The sequence below is a fragment of the Danio rerio genome, chromosome 4 (assembly GCF_049306965.1).
Source record: "Danio rerio strain Tuebingen ecotype United States chromosome 4, GRCz12tu, whole genome shotgun sequence".
Classification (NCBI taxonomy): Eukaryota; Metazoa; Chordata; class Actinopteri; order Cypriniformes; family Danionidae; genus Danio; species Danio rerio.
The window spans coordinates 17,471,855-17,496,045 of NC_133179.1; the positions used below are offsets into that span (position 1 = coordinate 17,471,855).

At 33.6% G+C, this 24,191-nt stretch overlaps 1 protein-coding gene across 4 annotated transcripts; it reads left to right on the forward strand.

Annotated features, from left to right (window-relative positions):
• Positions 1-2,270: 2,270 nt before the first annotated feature.
• Positions 2,271-23,393, forward strand: etnk1 (ethanolamine kinase 1). Of its 4 annotated transcripts, none has more exons than XR_012402051.1 (9): positions 2,271-2,470; positions 5,991-6,250; positions 8,317-8,457; positions 9,508-9,650; positions 12,293-12,387; positions 15,430-15,513; positions 15,612-15,772; positions 20,443-20,516; positions 20,592-23,393. XR_012402051.1 is itself a non-coding variant. In XM_684379.11 (8 exons), exons 1-8 carry the CDS (start codon positions 2,324-2,326, stop codon positions 20,662-20,664), a joined length of 1,083 nt encoding a protein of 360 aa, XP_689471.3. In that variant the 5' UTR covers positions 2,271-2,323; the 3' UTR covers positions 20,665-23,393. The 4 variants fall into 4 exon arrangements, 2 of the variants coding, with proteins under 2 accessions (XP_689471.3, XP_009298589.1); XR_012402052.1 differs by having other exon boundaries at positions 12,330-12,387; XM_684379.11 differs by lacking the exon at positions 12,293-12,387.
• Positions 23,394-24,191: the final 798 nt, after the last annotated feature.

Here is a 24,191-nt window from a genome sequence, read left to right on the forward strand (position 1 = left end):
TGTAGGTAAGTAACATCTGCACAGGATATAATTACTATTTGAATAGAGCGGTCAGGATAAATATTACACATGGGCTGGTTGCGGTAAAAATGCTTTACATTCAGACATCTCAATGATAATTTTGCGTGCAAGCCTCACTGGTATGTCTACGTGTGCTCTGATGTCATGATAACCTCACTGTCATGGGACACACCTGTTTTAAATGACTTAGAGCAATTTCTGGAAAAACTCACGGAGTTCTTTGAATATTCTGAAGGGATGTGCAGGCAGGCAGGCACGTAGATAGATAGATAGATAGATAGATAGATAGATAGATAGATAGATAGATAGACAGACAGACAGACAGACAGACAGACAGACAGACAGACAGACAGACAGATATAGATAGATAGATAGATAGATAGATAGATAGATAGATAGATAGATAGATAGATAGATAGATAGATAGATAGATAGATAGACAGACAGACAGACAGATATAGATAGATAGATAGATAGATAGATAGATAGATAGATAGATAGATAGACAGAGAGACAGACAGACAGACAGACAGACAGACAGATAGATAGATAGATAGATAGATAGATAGATAGATAGATAGATAGATAGATAGATAGACAGACAGATAGATGATAGATGGATGGATGGATGGACGGACGGACGGACGGACAGACAGACAGACAGATAGATAGATAGATAGATAGACAGACAGATAGATAGATGTTTTATGTTCTCATTGCAATGTCTATTTAAACGTCATCCAAATTAAAGGCAGTGCTTATGACTCATTAATCACAGCTTTTTGCAAATCTTACATAATTGCATCTCTGAAAATCTTGCTAAAGGCCATTAGAGATGAAGATCTACTGTAAGCACACATTTTCATGAGGGGAAAACAGAAATGCAAACACAGGACGCCTCTCTCATTTGAGCATTATCTTAGTAACACAGTAACGCTGAAAGCTTCAGATGCAAATCAGCGTGTGAGTCATGTTGTACCAGCATGCACCGCGACTGTTTCCTAGCACACGGGGGTGTGAGAGGTCCCGATCATTCTAGCGAATCGGTTCGTTCATATGATTCACTATTATGAACCGGTTCAAACGCCATCGCTGAAGTTACCTAATAAAATACTTATGTTTATATTTTATATTTACACAGCTGTGGGTCGGTTATGATCGTCTGCCTAATGGGTGATTAGAAGGGTTAGTTCACTTAGAAATGAAAATGTTTGGCGTAATGACATTTTTGTAATAACATATTAATAAATGCTTCCCACACAGATTCTCAAGCCACATACCACCTTATATAAAATATTTTTATTCAGAAACACTTAAATTAACTGGATACTTAACTTAAAAATGAATATTTGTTAATTTGTGTCAATTTTCTTGGTGTAGTTTCATTTTGACAACCAAGAAGTCCGAGTCAAAAATATATATGTCCAGGCAAAACAAAATGGTAGCACTTTAGTTTATGGAGCAATTCTTATTAATAATTAGTTGCTTATTACCTGATTATTAATAAATTATTGTCTGTTTATTTGTACGTATAAAGTGCATTATAAATATATTCTAAATATATTTTGTATGAACTTACCGATCATACCTAATACCTAAACCCAAATACTAACTTTTAACTGTAATTAGCAACAAATCAGGGGTTTACTGAGGCGAAAGTCATAGTTAATGACTTATTAATAGCACCTTTAAATAAAGTGTGACCATCAAAATTAATACATGTGGCTCCTGACAATACACTAACGACTTTAGAAGTGAATAGTTTTGCCATAGCCAGGAGCCAAGGGTATTATTTTTGCATGTATATATATTTTTTTACTTTCAATGTCTCGTTAGACAATGGGTTGACTTTATACATCAACAAAGACCGAGGCTTCACCTAAATTAAAGTAAATTATATGTGAATGTAAAACTAAATTTTCATTTATGTGTTAGCTATCCGTTTAACAACATTAAAACATTAAATATGTAATGAAAAACATTAGACCTTGACCATTTGGCGATTTAAGAGATTTTGGAACTTTTAAATGTATTAATTAAAACTTTCTAAAGAGTCAATAAGATAAAAAATGCGCAAAAATTAAAATGACAAAAGATTTTTATGTTTGAGCCTCCTCTATGTTCGAAGCTCTGTGCGAGTCGGTTCATTTGAATCGTGAAAACGAACGGAGTGATTCGAGAATCGAACAACACAACACAGGAGGCGTAGCCGTGAGGAACCTTAAATCCGCACCCTGCTTGAGTCTATCGCATTCACTGAATCCTCCCCGTCTCAGAGCAACACAGAGAGCATTTTTCAGCAATGGCCAATTACATCCACGTCCCAGATGGCTCGCCGGCGGTGCCAAAATTAGACGTGACGGTAGATGAGCACGATTATAGAGCCGGGGCGCTGAAACTCATCAAGACACTCAGACCCCATTGGAAGCCTTCGGAGGTCAAAATGAAGGTAATTCTCATGTCTTTTCTCGCCGTTACATTCAGGTGGTCGCACGCGGACCCAATCTAAAAGCAGAAAGTCATCACGAGGTGACAGCGGCATGTTTGACGTCTTATATAATGCAGAAAGCGTAGTTACGCGTGCTGCGCCTTCAAATCCTGAGCTGCGTCACCAGATGAGCCCTTCGGCACCATGGCGCTCAGCAGAGACACAGCAGCCAATGCGAGCTGTCAAACACACTCATTCATTAAAACATCCGGCTCGTGCATGCATGATAAACAGCGTCTAATGCACAATTGCCAGGAGATGAATGCAACAGTAATAAACAAGACGCAAAATTGCACAGGGAAGCAGGTGGGAGGTGGATCCTCCAGTTTGTGCATTGTTGTTTGCTTTTTTTTTTTTAAACAAATGCAATGGTTCTTTGAACTATTAATATGTTATTACTACTTAATTAACTACTTTAATCACTAGATTAGCGAGCAGTATTTACAATTTAAAATGAGTAACTAGTTATTATACATTATGCTACTCTGAAAATAAATAATACCTTTAATCTATTCATGTTAATTCATGCTATGCAAATGGTTACCTAAATAACTATTTCTGTCTTACTTTAATCCATGAATGTTTGTTTGGTCAGATGAGTAAATATGGACAAACCCAACCACTAAGTAGATATTTAAATTGTAAAAAATTAACCCAAAGTTTGGGTTTTGTCCACCTTTGTTTGTTGTTCGTTGAACTATTCACTTCCTTGTACTGGTTGCTGGTGCGCATTACAGTTTTTCTAGAAAGTGTACTTCAAGTCAAGTCAGGTCATCTTTATTTCTGTAGAGCTTTTTCTGATTTAGATTGTGCCAAAGCAGCTTAACAGATGAGGAAAAGAGAATAAAACGATTAACATTAACAATATTACAGATTGTGGAACATTCTAGCATATCAGGCGGACTGGAGTGCAGCGGTAGAATCCTGGTGTAATTCTAGTTAAAGGGATAGTTCACCCAATAATAAAAAAATAATGACTATTTACTCACTTATGTGCGGTTTCAATCCTTCCGTTAAACATTAAAGAAGGTATTTTAAAGAATGCTGGAAACCTGTAACCATTGACTTTCGTAGTAGGAAAAAAAAACAATGGAAGTCAATGGTTACAGGTTTCTTCAGTAGATCATTTGTGTTCAACAGGAGAAAGTTAAAGCAGGTTTGGAACAAGTGAAGGGTGAGTAAATGATTGCAGAAATTTAATGTTTGGGTGAATTTTCCCTCTAAATTAAACATGATTCTGTTCATTTTAATACAAATGTCACTAAAATGTTACTCTAGAAAATGTAGTTTCAGCCGAAATTTGGGTCAACTAAGGACCTGTTCAAATGTTGTTTTAAAGCTCAGTTAAAATATACGTCCAATGGATTGCTTTTATTTGGATCGAAGCCACTCAGCATTTTTAGAGTGTATTTAATAGGTGTAAGAAATTCGGTCACAATTTTACTATTGCCTTTTCCAGCTTCACTAGTTCTTGTTATAAAAAAGAATGAGATCTGAAGTTTAAAAGACGGAAAAATAAAAAATATATGACCATTTAATTATCTAATTAAGTAGGTAGTGATGCTAGATGATGTTCTGAATTAAAGTTATTATAAGCTGTTATTCATTTAATGTGCTCGATAAGAATATGGGTGCGACCTTATCCTTATTTAATTCAGTTCATAGTTTTGAAACATGGACAACATGCATAAAGTATGAGGAAACATCTACTTGCATCCGTGCATTTAGGTCAAACAGCATTTCCTGTTTCTAAACTATAGGCTCAAGTCAATATTTGTGAAGGATTGTCAAAGTCAAGGTATTTGTTTGCAATCCAGAGAAGTTACTGTACACAAAATAGGTGTGTGTGCTACTGTGATGGTGACAATTCATTGCTCTGTATGCCCCCGAGCGCTGTGCGTTCATGATTGATTAACCTGAGATGGGTGGAAGCACAATGAAGAACAGAAAATAACTTAATGATTGAACACAGTTTTACACAAAAGCAACTTTCCAAGAACAAATACACTGCATATGACTTGTTGCTTTCCTAGAAGCTAGAAGATTTTGGGTCTTTCCGGACGAGCAGCATAGGAATGAGATTCTTGGAAGCTTGGCATGTATGAAGTCAGGACCAATAATTACAGACCACAGCATTAACAATGTGGTAGTTCAGGTTTCCAGCTCCTTTGTGTCGTATCTGTGGAGATCTTTTTTTTTTTTAGCTGGGCAGCAAGGGCGACACCTTGAATCAAGTTTTTCAGGTGCTTAGTGATGGCATTGGATTGAACATACTCTGCATTTTGGATCAAGATAACCAAGTGGAAATTTCCATTTCGATTATACTGTCACAGCATTTTTTTTTTTTTTTTTGTTATGACAGCTAAAGAAAATCAGAAGAATATCCATACCATGCTCACCTGCATTTTATGACAGAATATTAGCGAAAAAAAAATAAGGAAGCCATGCAATTATTTTGCATACACAATCAACAGGAGATTTTGTTTCTGAAAGTTGAAGTGATTTTGAAGAACATCCAGACAAAGTTAGATCCCTTTGACTTTCATTACACGAAAGACATTCTTTAACATGTATAATTTGATCTGCATTTGCAAACAAACACTCAGGAAGTGAAATGAAGCTGAGTAAATGATGGCATAATTTTCATAACTATCTTTTTTTTCACTTATTATAACATTGCAGTACGAAGCAGTGCAAAAGTCCATCAATTTCTAGCAACCGTAATGCTTGTAGATACATGTAGAGAACACAAACATTCTTAGGACATATAAAAGAGAGAAGAAAAAACGATAATAATATAAAAAATGAAATAAATAAATAAAAAAGAACTATCTTTTAAGAAAAAAGCACCATGAAGATTCCGCTAAAGTGATGGGTTAGCAGTATGTAATTATATTTGTGTAAACTCAGCAGTGTTTAGCCTGAGGTGCGGAACGGTGTTGCCCTGCATAAACAGAGTGAGTAGGTGTGTGTCACGTTGCTCGCGTGTTGGAGAGCAACTGGATATAAAATGAGTTGTTTTCCTCAACTTTGAAACAAAATCGAACGCTCAGCACATGCCAGGCTCCTCTGACCCTGGCAGAAATCAAATTCCTGACGTTCCGCCCACTGCCAGTCAATCCCAGATAGTACTGATGATTGTGGCCTGGAATGCTAGGCCTTCCAAACACACTCCATTTTTACATGAGCAAACAATGCAAGTTTGTTCAACACCGTCACGCGGAATCACCTGCTTTTGTGTTGGTTTGATCCTAAATGAGCTATTAGGTAATTTGTTTGGTGATTTATCCCTTCGGTTTATTTGAATATAAATAGTGGTGACAAAAAAAAAAAAAAAACGGAAGAAGAACTCGAAGCATGTGATGCTGATCACAACAAAGAGTTTTTTTAATGCACAACTTATTTGGTTAACCTCAAACCATCTGAGTGAGCTAAAAATGATGATGACCCCTTTGTTTTTTTCTCCTTCCTCTTTCTCTAGACGTTCACAGATGGCATTACGAACAAGCTGATTGGATGTTATGTCGGTGGGTCCATGCAGGAGGTGGTTCTGGTGCGGGTTTATGGGAACAAGACGGAACTGTTCGTGGACCGTGAAAACGAAGTGAAGAGCTTCCGTGTCCTGCAGGCGCACCGATGCGCCCCGCGCCTCTACTGTACATTCAACAACGGCCTATGCTATGAGTTTCTACAGGGTGTAGCGCTGGAGCCTGAGCACATCCGCAGCCCCGCCATCTTCAGGTTAGAGAATTGGGTGATCATCAGATCATCCTTTGTAATACTGAGCTAATTGTTTCAGGCTGGCGAGACGGCGATGGAGATAACGGCGCTGACCTCCAGCTAGCCAGACACTTGTCACACAAGCCCAAACCGTACCTAGTAATCCTTTAAGACACCGATGACGCACTGCACTTTCTCTCTTTCTCTATCTATGCTGTACACTGACCCAGGCCTCCCGCCAGTAAGTGTCGAGTCTCAGACAGCTGTGAGAGAACAAGGCTACTGTGTTAGCAGGGCGATGACTAAATGTTGGCGGTTAGGCAATTTTAGATGCATTGGGATTTAAACGTTTGGGGTTTAGTGGAAAAATATACAATTTTTCAACATTAATGGATTAAATTGATTAAAAATGTCAGAGTATTAATGTTCATTAGAGATTTTAAATAGGGGATTTCGAAGTTTCTGTTCATGAAAGAATACTTATAAAGCCAAAACTACAAATTCAGTCATTTCTTAGAAAACTGTTTGAGTTTCTTTTGTCTATTGAACACAGAGAAGAATATACTGAAGAATTTTGGTGGGTTTTTTCCTACTATCGATGTCGACTGCTGCTGGTTTTTAACATTCTTCAGAATATCTTGTTTTGGGTTCAACTAAATAAAGAAATTCATAAAAGATTAGAACCACTTCAGTATTAGTTAATGAGGATAAAATTCTTTTTTAATGTGAACTGTCCCTTTAAAAATGCATTGTGGTATAAGGGGAATGTTACAGGGTATCCGCGGGGTCTTAAACCTTGATCTTAAATATCAAAATAAAAATTTTAGGCCTTAAAAAGTTTTAAACTCACTTAAATATTGTGTTGTAAGTCTTAAATCATTTTAAACAGGTCTTTATTTTCCTTTGTCCATGTAAAGCTACCCAATCAGGCCAACACTCATCCAATCATTTCGACAAATTTTTATTTATTAACTCTATAACTCTATTTTATTTATTAATTCTATAATTATATTTATAAAAATGTTGTAAATCTTTACAATAACATTTGTTTCTAATATTTTTTTAATGTTTTGACTGGGCCATAAGAAAAAAAATCCTTAGCGTTTAGCCATGAATTTCATTCATAATGGCCCTAAAAATGCCTTAAAAAGTCTTACATTTGACTTGATGAAACCCTGTATTAAACAGCACAAGTAACATTTATTATAACAGTAAGTGTTTCTTGAGCATCATATTAAAACTTCAAACTAAAGTAATGCCTGCTAAAATAATAAACACATTTATATTTCACAATATATATATTTTTCAGATTTCACAAATACACTAGGATATGTTTACAGGGAGTGCATCAGCAGCGCTGTACAGTATTGTATGCACACAGCTCAATTTTGGATGCAGCTTTGAATTGTTTTTGCACAACTTACTTTGTTTATAAAAAGTTGGCTCTAAACCAAGCCGTTGATCCGCATTCTGAAAAAAACACCTTAAGTTCCTTCTTGGTTTTTCAGCACTGAATCAGCTCAATAATGCACTTACACAAAAATGATGAATCGCCAAATTTGGTTTAAAAAAAAAAAAACAACACATTTACTTTGTGTTTATTTAGGATCAACTAACAGAAAGTGTAAAAATGGAATACTAAACATTCCTGAGCACAGTTAGATGTGCTTTAAATGGTATATGCACTACTTACTTTGTGGTCATTCAGAAAAGAAACAGAAGAGGCAGAACAAGAAAAACAAGAAAGCGCACGGCAATTGATGTGTGTGGGGATTAAAAGATATCCACAGCTTTACCAGTGCAAACATACTTTTTACTTATAATAACATTTAGGGACATAGGGATAAATTTTACTAGTGAGCACCTGTCAAGCGCCTGTACACAGAAACACTGCATGTATGGTATAAATACTAAAGCGTACTTTGGGAATTGATTCAGTTTTATAATTTTGATTGTTAAATGAGCCCATTCCGAAATAAATGTCCTTTATCGTGCCGATCTCAAACATATTTTAGTGTCTAAAATGTCAAACTAATAGTTGAATCTAAACCTGATAATAAACTGATTTTATTTAATCATGTTTACAGGCACATTGCGAGGCAGATGGCAAAATACCATGCCATTCATGCCCACAATGGCTGGGTGCCCCAGTCAGGTCTCTGGCTGAAGATGAGCAAGTTCTTTTCTCTTGTTCCTTCACACTTTGAAGACCCTGAGATGGACCAGAGGTGAGCTTTACATTTAGTTATTGCACCGTATACGGTATAATTGAGCATTTTATATAGCCATCTATGAAATCTTTTTGTCTTGACCCGTTTCTTTTGCAAAGAACATGCAGTGTAACAAACACCCTTGCATAAAATGTTCAACAGCGTATAAACATGTATAAAAGCTGTCAATACAAGAATGTTCACATCTCTTCTTTTGCTTTGATGTACGGTGAAGTACAGCAGGTTCTTTAAATATATGATGCGTGTTATTTTAGTTAATATGTTTGCTTAAATTGTGGTTTAGAAGTCATGCCAATGTTAAATAAAATGACTCATCATGGCACAGATACATGTGTTTGCACAGGTTTCCACAGAACAGAAACCATCACTCTTGGCCTTTTTATTTCTCATTCAGCAGAAATACTCTTTGTAAAATAAAAAAAATTAGTAGCTATTTTATACTGAGCTTTTTTAAAGATCAATGTGCTTTACATATGACAGAAATACTACGCAAGATAGAATAATTTGTTAGAATAATTTGATAGAATAATTTGTTAAACTACATAAGCAAGATTTATATACAATAAAACAACACAATGAAAGGATGAATTGGCTGAAAAGTATGAACTATAATGAATTCCTTTTCAAAGTTCATAAAAACTATAAGATCTGTTGGTACATTTTTGCACATCAACTAAACCTTTATCATGTTTAAAGGAAATGTGAGTTCTGCTTATTTGTGCTAAACTGGGTCATGGAATGTTTAGCTTTTTTTTCCTCTACTAGATGTTTGTTTTCATTTCAAGTATGAGCAAAAGTTACAGTTCAGGTTTAGTTGGATTAAAAATAGATTACATTAAGTCCTGAGTTATTGCGCAAGAGCAAACGACGCATGCACGTCTATGCGGTTACATTATTATTTATAGATCAAAACTCATGCAGGGTTTGGAGATCTTTATCTTAGAGAGGAAGGCAGGTATTGGTACAATCTGCCTTAATTCTGTCAGACATAAACACAAAAGCGTATTTGTGTTTTCTGAATGCATGCATGTGTTTTTCTGTGCCCAGACTGAACAATGAAGTTCCCAGTGCTGCATGTCTCAGAGACGAGATGATCTGGCTTCAGCAGAACCTTTCTAAACTGGGTTCTCCAGTGGTTCTCTGTCACAACGATCTGCTCTGTAAGAACATCATCTACAACCAAAAGGAAGGTGAGTCCAACAAACAGTTTCCTTCAGCCACAGAGTTTGTTTCCCCAACCCCCCCTGCCTAAGGTAGGCTTAAGTTTAGTGTTTTCACCTCTGAAATATAGCATGGACGTCCTTTCCTCTAAAGGGCGGTCAAATTACAGTTACATCAAGGGATCAGGAGAATCCATTAAATGTGTTTTCTGGTTTTGAAATCAAATGCAAATGTGTGTTTGTGTTTGCTTTGGGGAATGTTGCTGTGATGATGTTTACTGTATTCATGATGTAGAGACTGGTGACTGTCTGCCGCTCCCTGAGCCACAGGATGGAGAGTGAATGCGAGTTTGACTCCAGTCATTCCTGTTGTGCAGTTTTTCATTTGTATTTCTGTCGATATGTGCTACAAAATAAGGAAGTATCTCTGTAAAACACTACACCAGACTATCAGAAACATGCTGACTTTAACTGTTTTTAATCAAATGGCAGGACATAGCTCAATTCTAAGCTTAAATATAACTGTGTTTTAAAATAAATCATTGGTATCATTGATTGAGTTATATTAGAAACAATAACATACAATAAATAAAATATAATTATCAAAAGTAATACAAATGTAAGAAAACAATATAAATATTTTGACACTTAAGCAAGCATGAAACAAACAAGCACTCAATATTTTAAATAATATACCATCTACATATAGTAATTGTAAAAATATTTTTAAGCTCAGAATTTTAAAAGATATTAATATTTTGTCATGCTTTCAAGAATAATGACTTTTATTAAGTATTATCTTATGAAGCCAAATCAGTCTCAAAAATATTTAAAAATACAAAAGATTCAAAAACACAAAAATCCAATTAGTAACTTCAAAACACGATTCAAAAATACACAAATCCAATTCGTAACTTCAAAAAATGATTAAAAAATACACAAATCCAATTCATAAATTTAAAACAGGATTCAAAAGTACACAAATCCAATTTGTAATTTCAAAAGACGATTCACAAATACACAAATCCAATTCGTAACTTTAAAACGCGATTCAAAATTACACAAATCCAATTCATAATTTCAAAACACAATTCAAAAATACACAAATCGAATTTGTAACTTTAAAACACGATTTAAAATTACACAAATCCAATTCGTAACTTCAAAACACGATTTAAAATTACACAAATCCAATTCGTAACTTCAAAACACGATTTAAAATTACACAAATCCAATTCGTAACTTTAAAACACGATTCAAAAATACACAAATCCAATTCGTAACTTTAAAACACGATTTAAAATTACACAAATCCAATTTGTAACTTCAAAACACGATTCAAAAATACACAAATCCAATTCGTAACTTTAAAACATGATTCAAAACTACACAAATTCAAACTCATAACTTCAAAACACGATTCAAAAATACACAAAGCCATTTCGTAACTTTAAAACAGGATTCAAAAATACACAAATCTAAATTCGTAACTTCAAAACACGATTCAATAATACACAAATCCATTTCATAACTTCAAAACACGATTCAAAAATACACAAATCCATTTCGTAACTTCAAAACACGATTCAAAAATACAAAAATCTAAATTCGTAACTTCAAAACACGATTCAATAATACACAAATCCAATTAGTGAATTTAAAATACGATTTAAAAATATGCTAATTCAATTAATTTGGTGAAAATATCAATAATAATAATAAAATGTGAATTTTCAAATTGTGTGTATAAAAATTGACAAATTGGATTTTGTAAATGTGAATTGTGCTGAATTGTATTTTGTAAATGGATTATTTTTTGAGACTGATCTGGCTCCATATTAACTATACTAAATAAATGAATTACAATTAATTTAATGTTAAAAAAAAGTGGGCTCCGCTATAAAAATTATATTCCATGTTTGAAAGTCACCAGCATAACAGGAATGACCCACTTGATATAGTTTGAGCAAGAGAAGATGGCTGCCCTGCCACAGCCACAGTGTGAGAATGTGTAGTTCCTGTCTCTCACTTTTGTCTTTTTTGTTTTTCCTTTTGAGGCGGCAGCAGCACTCGAACTGATTATCATCAGAAAGTACAGTAATAGTCGCCCTAAAGGTATCAGTTGCCTTTAAAAGCTGTTACACAGAGCAATTCGACAACACACCATTAGCAATTCAATCATGGGAGTCTGCTTCAAAGTACAGATTTTGGAGGCAACTTCAACCTTGGGCCACATTGTTTGTATTTGAACTTGAGAGAGGAAGGAGGCTCTGTTTTCAGACTAAAAAAAAGCCACTTCCTCCAACACATTAGGCGAGGGGTGGGAGGAAGCTTTTACAGTACAAATGTTTACGTTTTTGACATCCCTGCACACTCAGCCCCCTCCGCTTCCCTATATGAGCGTTACGCAATACTTCAGCTTTCCGACAACATTCTTGTTTTTCTTGCCTTTCGTCGACATTCTGGGAGTCAAATAAGTTTGGCTTGACCCGCACAGGAAGCCGCCGTGGCATTTGCATAGAGCCAGTAAAGTCGGGGCCTCGTTGGCTGCTAATGGACCAATGGGGAAGCTGTGTGGTGGGGGTGTGGTTATGAGATGAGCCGTGTTTGTTCTTAAAGGGGGAGGTGCCCAGTGGCCTCTCTGCAGTGAAGCTGTGTGTGTTCTGTGACAGATGTGAGTTTGCCCAAATCTCTTCATCTGCTGCACAGGGCTATAGCCACTGACTGGAGGTGTTCAGTGTGTCCCGCTAGGACGCCACCGGGTCCGGTAACCACCTCACGTGTCTTTTTCTGTAGACCAACACTTCTGTCCAATGTCAATCAAACCTTTTTTTGTTTTTTTTTTACATTACACATCATAAACTTTAAAGCACTGGGAATGCAAGGCAACATAAAGACACATTAGGTGCACTAATGTTACTTGTAAACAGACCAGGCAGTGATTTAATGGATAATGCATTACACATATCTATGTAGAGCGAGAGGAGTAAGGCTTTGTGTTCTGAAGTCAACACTATGCACATCACCTGACTGACTGAGTCATTTATTGCTTGCTAGTCAACTGCTGTACAGGCTTTGTGCCACTAGGTGCCAATGTTGCCCATTTTCTCTCCTGTGCCCCCCCTCTCTGTCTTTTCAGCCCTGTGGTTTTTACAGTTCGACCGTCTCCTCTTTATTTTGCATTCTCTAAAATCTATCAACTCAAGTCTAACCTGAATTGTTTGTTCTCATTTTCATTTAACTCTCATTTTACTTTTACTGTTGTGTTTTTTTTTCTCCTGTAGAGCAAAGGACTTGTTTGTTTGCGTGCGTAAGGGTCTCTTTCTTTCACCGGTCACAAGATTTCCTGGAAAATGTTGGAAACTTGCTCGCTCGCTTAATTTGTAGTCAAGTAGGAATCATATGTGTTATAGTGTTCTAAATGTTATAGAAATCACTGACATTAACATTTTCCTTTAAAAAAAAAAACAGATGGCAAGTTTTCTACTTTTCCTCTCAGAAGACTCATGTAAATGGGCGATTCATCAATTTAATTTACTTTTTTTTTTTTTTAAATCAATGATAATTATTATTAAATTATAGTCTGTTTTTGATTCTTTCACATTTATAATGTTGAATTTTGGCATTTTCCAGATTCAGTTTTGAAAGAAAAAAAGCTATTTTAATTTTTGTCCTGTAATTTAAGTCTTTTTAATCGTAATGATTCTAATAATCATATTATTATTATTAATATTAAAGGTGCAGTATGTAAGTTTGACACCCAGCAGTTGAACTAGGTATTGCGCAACTTGTTTAAATCAAATGCAAGCGCAGGTTGCTAGATTGACGACGCCAACAGCAGTGTGCCTGACTGTAAGGCCTAAAGGCTGATTTAAACAGTCTAAATAAAAGCAACGGCACATGCTAGAAGGAATATTTTGCATATTAAAAAGAGTTTTTGTTCTAACCAAAACCTGAAACTTATATTTTTAACCCAGGGTGCTGAAATATAATTGGCTAAACTGGCATTGGGTGGGTTAAAAGAACCAAAACAAAGACAGACATTCCAGCACGGAACTATCAAAAGCAGAATATTTGACTTTAGCATTGTTTTTTAGATAAACAGTTTGTTCACTTTGCATGGTTCTTAAATATAATAACATATTATGTTATTTTTATGATTTAGAAGAGTCAAAAACTTACATACAGCACCTTTAAAACTGTTGTACCTGAGAATAGCATTATCGGTGTTTGAGAATGACGCGTCCCATTTTGGCCTCTGCATCAAATTAATAAAAATTTAACTAAAACACTTCATTAAACAAATACACAAGTGCATATGAAATACATTAAACAAATGTACTACAAATACACTTCAGTAAACATGTACACATACTGTAGACATCCCCTATATCCCTTTTATAAAACTGCAGGTTAGCTATGTTTACATATAATAACTTTTATTTGATTGTAACTTTTACTTAATTTGATCGTAATGCAATGATGTGCACCGTTTGTAAAGCTGTTTTAAAACAATAATTATTATAAAAATATGCTATACAAATAAACTTGAATCGAACTGAATTTAAAAACTGATTTTATATGCACAGAAAGCTTATTAAATGTAAGTCTGCTTTGATGTTTTTAAAAACTTGTGAAAAAGTCAATATGTTTAATTGACTTTTAGCATAAGGATATGTGTTTGTGTAAAAATAAAATGACACTTAATATGTAATTTTAAAATATATGACAGAATATGTAATCATACTACATTTTATTATAGCCTAAAAAACTTTTTCTCATGAAGGGCCAAAAACTGAACTTGATTGAGGCTAGTGGGTTGAACGTAAATATATTCGCCATGGTTAATATCCTGATTTATTTAATAATGTTTAAAAATGACTAAAAAACACTGCTTTATATGAACTAATACAATAATATAACGAACTTATTCTAGTAAAAACAAAACAATCTCATTTATAACAGAATTACACTAGTTTTTGCCTTGATTTGCTTGCTGATGTGCTCTGCACAGTCCTGTCCGTCTAATAAAAGTATTTACATTTTAAAAAAAAGATTCATTTACTAAATTTAATTGAAACCTTTTATTTCAGTTTGCTTTTTTGTAGCTCAGCAATAAAACAAGCAAAAAAGGTTAAAATTAGAAATAACGATCTTTGTGTTAAAAGCATTCGCCCCAACTCTCTCCATCTCACTCTCCTCTCAGATAGGATGGTGGGCCAAATCATAGGTGACAATGGGCCAACTTTGGCCCGCGGGTCCTACTTTGGGCATCTCTAGTTTAAAGGATTAAAAACCTCTTGCTAACAAATGGGTAAAACCGAGAATTTTGTGAGAATCAAATGATTCTTGTTCTAAAGAAGCCTCAAAATAATTTGGTGCATAAACCCCTTCTAAAAGAAAAACACCTGATACTAACCTTCGATAGCCACAATTAGGAGATTACAGGAAGTGAAGAAAATATTTTTAATGAAATGAAACCAACTGAAAAAGTTTCCCTAATTGAAGAATCGCCCAAATATAACATGCTATTTTTTTCCTCCCAAAATGCATGCTATACGTGCATGAACTCTCTCCCCATGTCTTACTTCTCTCATTTGTGTATTCTTTCTCGTCTTGCACCAGAATGCAAATCCTTACTCCTTTTCCCAGATGTCATTTGATCAGTCATTTAAATTGTCAGATAATAATGCCCATATATAGCGTTGGTTTGCTAATACAGGCAATAGATTATTACAGAAACAAGGGATAAGAAAACCGTGCCCGTTCGCTCTTCTAAACAAACACCTATTTGTTTCCCCTCCTGCAGGAAATGTGAAATTCATTGACTACGAATATGCTGGGTACAATTACCAAGCTTTTGACATTGGGAATCACTTCAATGAATTTGCAGGTAATGCAATATAGACCTAAAATGAAGATAATTGCACAGAATGAAAGAGACAGCTTAACTGGGATTTCACATGGGTGTGTCTTTGTTTTGATTGACAGGTCTGAATGAAGTGGATTACACCCTATATCCTGACCGGGAGCTACAGATGCAGTGGCTCCGGGCCTATTTGGAGGCCTACAAAGAGTACAAATCACAAGGCTCGCAGGTCTCCAACACTGAAGTGGAGCTGTTGTACGTACAAGTCAACCGTTTCGCCTTGGTGAGTCCAAACTGGATCGATCTGGAACCGTGACGCATTTCCATCCATCTGCACTCTGCCAAACTAAACATCAGACTTTTGTTTTTTCAATGTAATTACGTTCTTTAAACTGGAACACCGTGAGCGGTTTAAGTATTTAGCAGGTGGATCGTATGATTGAGGTGGAGACGAAGGTATGAATAGTGATTGTACGACGTCAGAAAGTAGCCTTGACCTCTCGCCTGCTTTAATGTAAAGGTCTCTGGGTTTTTTTATTTTGTGGTTTTTGACCACTGACTCTTTTTATGATGATATTAGAGGAAAGAGTGGTTTGTGTTTTTTATTGAATCTTTTGAGATGGATAGATGTGTTAAAAGTAGGGTAGATATATTGCTTTTATCATTTCCCTTCTGTCGCAGCAAGAAATGGGGGGGAAAAAAAGAAACTATCATCATATGGCTCTCAGAAATGGTAAACTAAATAGAAGGAGGCTCTGTTTTCACACCTGTCCCTGAGAGAGACCTTGAGAGACTTTAAAACAGAGGCCAGAGGAATGTGACGGACGCATTTGTGCGTTTTGTTGCTTTCGTTTCTGAGGCCTTCCAGAAAGCGTGGAGATTAACAATGCACATTTTCTATAAAAAGCTAAATGATGGAAAGTTTCTACTTTTCATTCATTAACAGTGATTGATTAAATAAATTAATTTTTGTAACGATAATTATTACTATTATAACTATTATAGACACTTCAAACATTGAAGTCTAATTTTAATGTTGAATTTTGGTATTTGCTAGATTAAATTTTAGAAAATAAAGTGCTTTTTATATTGCCGTTTAAAATTTACTGTCATTTAGATGTTTTTAAATAACTATATTTCAGATGAACTATCTATTTATAGTTTCCACAAAAATATGAAACTGCACAGCTATATTTTAGCATCCATAATCATAAGCAATTCTTTATTTTAAAGAATAAAATAATAATTGCATACAGCAAAGGTACATATAATTGAAAAAAGTACAAATTAAGAAAAAAAAACTTTCAAATAAAACATTTATGAGTGATCATAGTTAGAAATGTTTCTTGAATATTAAATTAGTATTTCTTATAACTTGTGAGAGATAACTGCAGCTGAAAATTCAGCTTTTTAATCAAAGAACTACATTATATTTAAACAGAAAACAGAAGTTTTAAGTTATTTAAATGTTTATTCATGCTTTTAAACCTATAAATTATGCCCTGTTGTCAATTACTGTGATTTTGTTCAATAATTAGTTTGATTTTAAACCCAGACTTTGGAAAAGTAGTGTACTTCACCTAAATACAACTGGATAAAAAAATAATTAACTCTAATGAAATAATACAGTCACTTAACATTGTTCATACAGTAACTTATCTGATTTATATACTGCTGTTTAAAAATTTACTGTCATTTAAATGTTTTCAAATAACTATAGATAACCTTTCTATTTATAGAACCCTAAAACAGTTTAAACAGCACGGCTATATTTTAGCATCCATAAGCAATTCTTTATTTTAAAGAATAAAATAATAACTGCACAAAGTGACACAGCAAAAGTACATTCAATTGAAAAAAGTACAAATAAAGAAAAAACTACTTTAAAATAGAACATTTATGAGTGATTAATAGTTAGAAATGTTTCTTGAACACTAAATCAGTATTTCAAATAACTTGTGAAGGATAATTCAGATTTTAAATCAAAGAAAAAATATATATTCAAATAGAAAAAGTTTTTGCAGTATTTTCGTATTTTTTATAAATTAAACCTTTTTGTAAATTACTACATTTTTTTCAGTAATTAGTTTGATTTTAATCCCAGACTTTGAAAAATGAGTGTCTTTCACTTTAATACAACTGGCTAAAATAAGAATCAACTCGAATGAAACAATACAGTCTCAAAACATTGTTTTTACAATAACTCGTCCGATTTATATATTTTGCTATTTAAAAATGTACTGTCATTTAGATGTTTTCAAATAAATGTACTTTAGATTAACTTTCTATTTATAGAACCCTAAAACAGTTTCTACAAAAGTATTGAACAACACAGCTATATTTTAGCATCCATAATCATAAGCCATTCTTTATTTTAAAGACTAAATTAATAATTGCACACAGCAAAGGTACTTTCAGTTAAAAAAGAAAGTACAAATAAAAAATAATACTTTCAAATAAAACATGTTATTAACAAATAACCAAATAAAGGTTAAAAATAACACAACAAAGCACCCACAAATTTTAACTCAACCATTGCGTTAAATAAATAATGTTTTTTAGAGTGCATTTATGAGGAATTAATGGTTAGAAATGAACACAGTCAGTATTTCGAATTACTGTACTTGTGAGGGATAATTCAGCTTTTTAATCAAAGAAATAAAGTATATTTAAACATAAAGCAGCAGTTATTTAAATGTTTCTTAATTATCACAGTTTTTGCAGTATTTTTGAACCAATAATTTAAGCCATGTTGTAAATTGATTTTTAAAAATAATTAGTTGAATATCAAGACTGAATTTTGAACAGTAGGGAATTTCACCTAAATACATTAAATGCAACTGGCTAAAACAATAATTAAAGTGAATTAAACAATACAGTCACATAATATGTCTTACATATTCCAAGGCCTTTGGTGGTATTACACGAATGTAGGTGTGTGTCGCCCACTGCAGCTCTGCTTTAATTTGTCACGCTTTTGCTTTCACATATTCAGACGCCCGAGACATGGAGCGTTATAAAAGATGCTCTGAATGTGCTCTGAGATTTGTGTCTGAGGAGTTCAGGACCCTTGACTCGGACAGAGACAAACATTTATTCTGTGCAGTTGAGCGAAAAACACTGAGGATAGAGACTTTATTATAGGCCAGGCAGACCCGTGATCTTTACTCACATGATTCAGTCTCATCACAGGGGCTTTTATATCTATATGCCACATTTTATAAGCTTTTACTTCGCTGTCAGTGATCCAGAATCAACACAAACAACTTACATGCGGTTATCTTTTTTTTCTTTTCCTTTTTTTAATGGCTCCACTAAAAGGAAGCATTCTTTGCTTAGAAAGGCGTAGGTCAAATGTTTCTAAGCAACAATACAACATACAATCTGTCACGCTTCAATCCAGTGTAGGGGTGAGTCTTTCAAAGCTTGTCAGGAATATTTCTTAGTCCTGTTTTGACAAAATACATTAAAATAAAACTCGGGTGTTTTTTAAATGAATTCTGTTGTTTTTTCTTTAGAAACATCAGGATTTGTGCATTAAACATTAGTATTTTAACCATTTCTCCTTTTTTCTTAGATATGTCTTGCAAATAAAAATAACAAAAATATAAGTGTATTACATTAATTTTCATGAATGTTTATTTTTAAATGATTACCTAATTTAAGTTAATGCTGATTCTAATAACCAAATAATAATCTAGTAATTCTAATTACTTAAATAATTATATAGTATTAATATAAAACAAATATAATAATTAATATAAAAACAATAGTCTAGTTTTATTAAAATAGCATTTATTTATTTGAGTAGTATTTATTGTTGCCTATTGGTTATTATTAATATAATAACAATAAAATCTAGTTTATTAAAGTAGTATTTATTTATTAAAGTAGTATTTATTGTTACCTATTGATTATTAATAATATAATAACAACAGTCTATTTTTATTAAAGTAGTATTTATCGTTACTTATTGATTATAACTAATATAATAACAATAAAGTCTAGTTTTACTAAAGCAGTATTTATTAAAGTAGTATTTATTTATTTAGGTAGTATTTATTACCTATTGATTATAATTAATATAATATCAATAAAGTCTAGACTTTATTAAGTTTTATTAAAGTCATATTATTAAAGTAGCATTCATCGTTACCTATTGATTATTAATAATAAAATAACAATGAAGTCTAGTTTTATAAAATACCCAGCTAACAATTTTGTGTTTAATAGATGTCTAATGGACATCTAAGTGTAGACAGCGTGGGTAAACAAGGCTAAACTTGGGCTGTCAGTGAAAATCTAATAGACATCTAACAATAGTCCAAAACTAGACTAGTGGTCAAATAGATAGATTAGACAGACTAGATTAGATTAGATAGATAGACAGACTTTATATGTGTACTTATTGATTTATGTTATTTTGATGACTAGTCTAGTTTCGGCCTATTCTTAAATGTCTATTCGATTTTCACTGACAGCCCAAATGTAGTCTTGTTTTAGCCAAGACGACTATGTTTAGACATCTATTTGACATCTTTTGAAAACAAAAAGAGCTTGCTTGGTAGTATTTATTGTTACCTATTGATTATAATTATTATAATAACAAAAAAGTCTAGTTTTATTAAAATAGTTTTCATTAAAGAGAAATTACACTTATAAAATTTAAAGATACAGATAAATATAATAAGTTATAAGTCTTAAAAAATACTATAACTATCAAACAAATGTAAACAAAAATAAATTTCATTTTTGTAACTAATTCTGGTAAAAGAAAAATATTTTTCTTTATTATGAAAAAAAAAAAAAAAAAAAAAAAATATATATATATATATATATATATATATATATATATATATATAGAGTGATATCTGTTATATGATCTGTTTATGATCCTCTATGCAAAATCTACAAAAAAAAAAAAAACACTATCCCTTTTTTTCTTCTCCCCAGGCGTCACATTTCTTCTGGGGACTGTGGGCATTAATCCAGGCTCAGTACTCCACCATTGACTTTGACTTCTTGGGGTAAGCTTTCCCATTTCTAAAACACAACCAACATCCAAAACAACTCCATTCTCACCTGAGCATTTCCATTCACAGATACGCAGTCCTCCGCTTCAACCAGTACTTCAAAATGAAGCCCGAGGTGATGTCACTGCACCTTCCCGAATAATCCCTCAAGTCAACATTTGCGCTACTCTAGAGAAGGGCTCCCCCTGGTGGACACCCAAACTAGCCGGAGACCACATCTGAACACATCATTTTAGATAAGCCCCAAATCATCTCTAAACTCAAAGTGGGTTTAGCAATAGCAAAACAAGCACCTATGCCCTCCTTGTCATCAAGACACAATGCCAACGTCATTGTCAATTGATGAAGCAAACAACTAGCATGCGGTTGGCTTTTACTCCAATGTATGTGAAGATTGAGCTCTAAAAATAAAGAAAAGCTCCCCAGATAGTGATCCTACACAGACAGAAACATAAAGGAGGGCCGCTGCGTCCCATTTTCAGCAGCTAACCATCACCCTAAAGGTCATTCCTGCTCGTTTACACAACTTTCAATGGGAGAAATCGGTGTACTGTAAGATAATCTTGGGTTTACTGTATGGATAGTCGCTGATACTGGTGAACTTGGGGCCTGTTTTTGTTCAAGCGAGGGTTGTTCGTAGCACAGATGTGTAATTCGGGGACCAATAGAAGCTTCGTTGTTCGTCCCGGCAGACGATTCCTCTGTCGCCCCGTCACTGTGAACCACTGTTTCTCAATGTTTTTTTTTTTTCTCAGCGTGGTGCTTGGAGAAAGTAGACGCACAGTAGCCGTGGCTACATTGAGCCGGTAGCTAATCTGAAGCCCACACCAAAGTGCTGATATTTACTTTTGCTTGTACATTACGCACAGTGTATTTTCTGTGGAGACAAAAAAAATGTACAGTGGTTTTTGTACTTATTTAAAATGGCGCTGTTAATGAGAACGCTCGTGCTTTTTCTAGGTGATTTTTTCCTGGAGGCCTTAATGACGGTGTCGACTGCTGGACACGCTAAAGCTTTTGTATTCCTCCTCCCCGTCTGAATAGCTAAACTAAACAACAGGCCTTTTATTTGCACAAACTGACTGCTTTGAGAACAAAACCAGTCCTCATTTTATCCTGCAATGGGCCGCTTTTTCTGCTTCGGAAATGAAGACTAGATTTCACTGCAAATAGTGGAGATTTCAGTAACACTTTTGATTCGATTTTACTATTTATTTTATTTACATGGGCTCTGTTTCACATGTTACTAAAAGTGAAACGCCATGGTGAATATGTCGTTCCCTTCATGCAGAAAAAAACATTCTGTTGATTAAAATGGTTTAAAACCGAGGTCAAAACTGAACTTATTTGGAGTAATCTCAAATTTCTTAGAAATATAATATGTTGGGTCAAATTATATGATTGCGGTATATGACACTTTTTTATATAGATTTATTTTTGTTATCTGTTACTCTTATTCAATGGCTTTGGCCAGTAGTTTTCTTGCGTTTCGCAGGAAAATTCTATAAACTATATTGCAGAGATGATTAGAAATGTTTCTTAAGCATCAAATCAGCATATTATAATGATTAATGAATGATTATGTGACACTGAAAACTGGAGTAGAAACCGTAATCTTGTTTAAATCGTAATGATATTTCACAATATTACTATTTTTATTGCATTTCTATCATTTCTGTTGTTTTAATCAAATCAATGTGACATTGTGTATCCTGGGAGACAAAATTTTAGAGCAGATCTAGTATAGACAACACCATATGTGAACATTTCATTTATTAAAATTGACATGTATACAGCTGATATCATAATTATTAGCCCCTCTGAATTATTAGCCCCCCTGTGAAGAGAAGATTTTAACACATTTCCGAACATAATAGTTTGTTCTGTAAACTATCGAAAAAATATAGCTTAAAGAGACTTATAATTTTGATGGCTTTTTAAAATTAAAAACTGCTTTTATTTTAGCCAAAATAAAACAAATAAGACTTTCTGCAGAAGAAAAAATATTATCAGACATACTGTGAAAATTTTCTTTGCTCTGTTAAACATCATTTGGGAAATATTTAAACAAGAAAAAATGGGGGGCTTATAATTCTGACTTCAACTGTATATAAGAAAATCAACTGCATTTAATTTTTGATTCTGCTTCGTACATGCAGGAGCAGTTTATTATTAAGTGTGACCAATATTTAACTCAAGTTCCAGCCGCTTTCTTGCTTCAAGACTTGCCTTCGTGCCGCATGGCTGCCCTCATTTACCTCAGTTTCGTCCTTCAGTTTGCCTATATCTCAAACAACCATATACAATTTTGTACATACTAGAAACTGTGAACCTCGGGTTGTTTCGTTGTATTTTGAAGAACGCTTTTTTTTCTATGCCAGTTCTTTTTGTAACTTTCAAACTAGCACCTTTATCGCATTTCTGAACCGTCAAGGACCACACATAATGCTATTGTACTTTTTTTCAAAGTAATACATCCAGAAACATTCATCAAACATCTTTACTTTGGGAAATCTCTCACGCTTTTAAGTGTATGTAAATGATCTGATTTCATTTGTATAAAACCGAAAGTGATGGGCGGTTCCAACTTTCAGCCAATGCAGCGATCTGGTGAACATGAAATGTACAGGACTGCCTCGTGCAAGCATCCACTGGCGGTTTTTAATGTATATATAACTGTAAACAAACTGTACAAAAAGATCTTTGCTTATTATTAAACAATGCCCATTGTCAATAACTAAACAGAGATTTTTTCTAAGCAGAAGTACTGTTAAGTAGATTTAATTATAATCTTGGGATAAAATCCTGAAGTGTTGCATTGTAGATTCTGTATCAAATCGTTCGAGTAGAAATAAAAATCTGCAAGTTTTACTTTGGTTGCCTCATTTTCTTTTTCAAAATGTATATTTTATTGGCTTAATATGTATCCTCACGCACACACACACACACACAACACTTTTCGGATCTCTGATTTCTGAACTTTTCATTCTACACTCTGCACTACTTAGGCAACTAACACACATGATTTATATATTCTGATTGCAAATATTTTTATTTTAATCCATTTAAATGACAGACCTTTAACATAACTAAACTTATAAACTAGTTATTGATATTTGTTAGGACTATCCAGAGGCATTTTTGCCCCCAAATATTAAGTAAACCAATCTCATAGAATTCAACTAATTGGATTCTGCTTTTTCTACAGCTAGATACATTTATACCATATTCATATTTTTTAACTGATTAAATTTAATAGTATTTTAACAGGTTTAGATTGATTGTAAGGAATTTGACAACATTTAAAAATAACAATTAAATATATTATTAAGTAAAATTAAATAAATAAAATCAAAAGGTTATAAACAGTTGAAAATACACTTCATTGTGATTCATTTATGAGTGTGCTTTAAAGAAATTGTTATATAAAATATAAAATATTTTATGTTCCATTTTTGTCTTTCACCAAAAAAAGCTAAATAAATGTGATTGAACTTTTCGTTCGATGTGCAAAATTACATACGTTTATCCCCAAATATTAAGTAAACCAATCTTATAGAAATTACCAACTGGATCTGGCTTTTTCTACAGCTTGATATATTTATATTCATACACTGTAACAAATTCTATGATCAATTAGTCATGACAGCATGTTTTTAGTTCATTGTA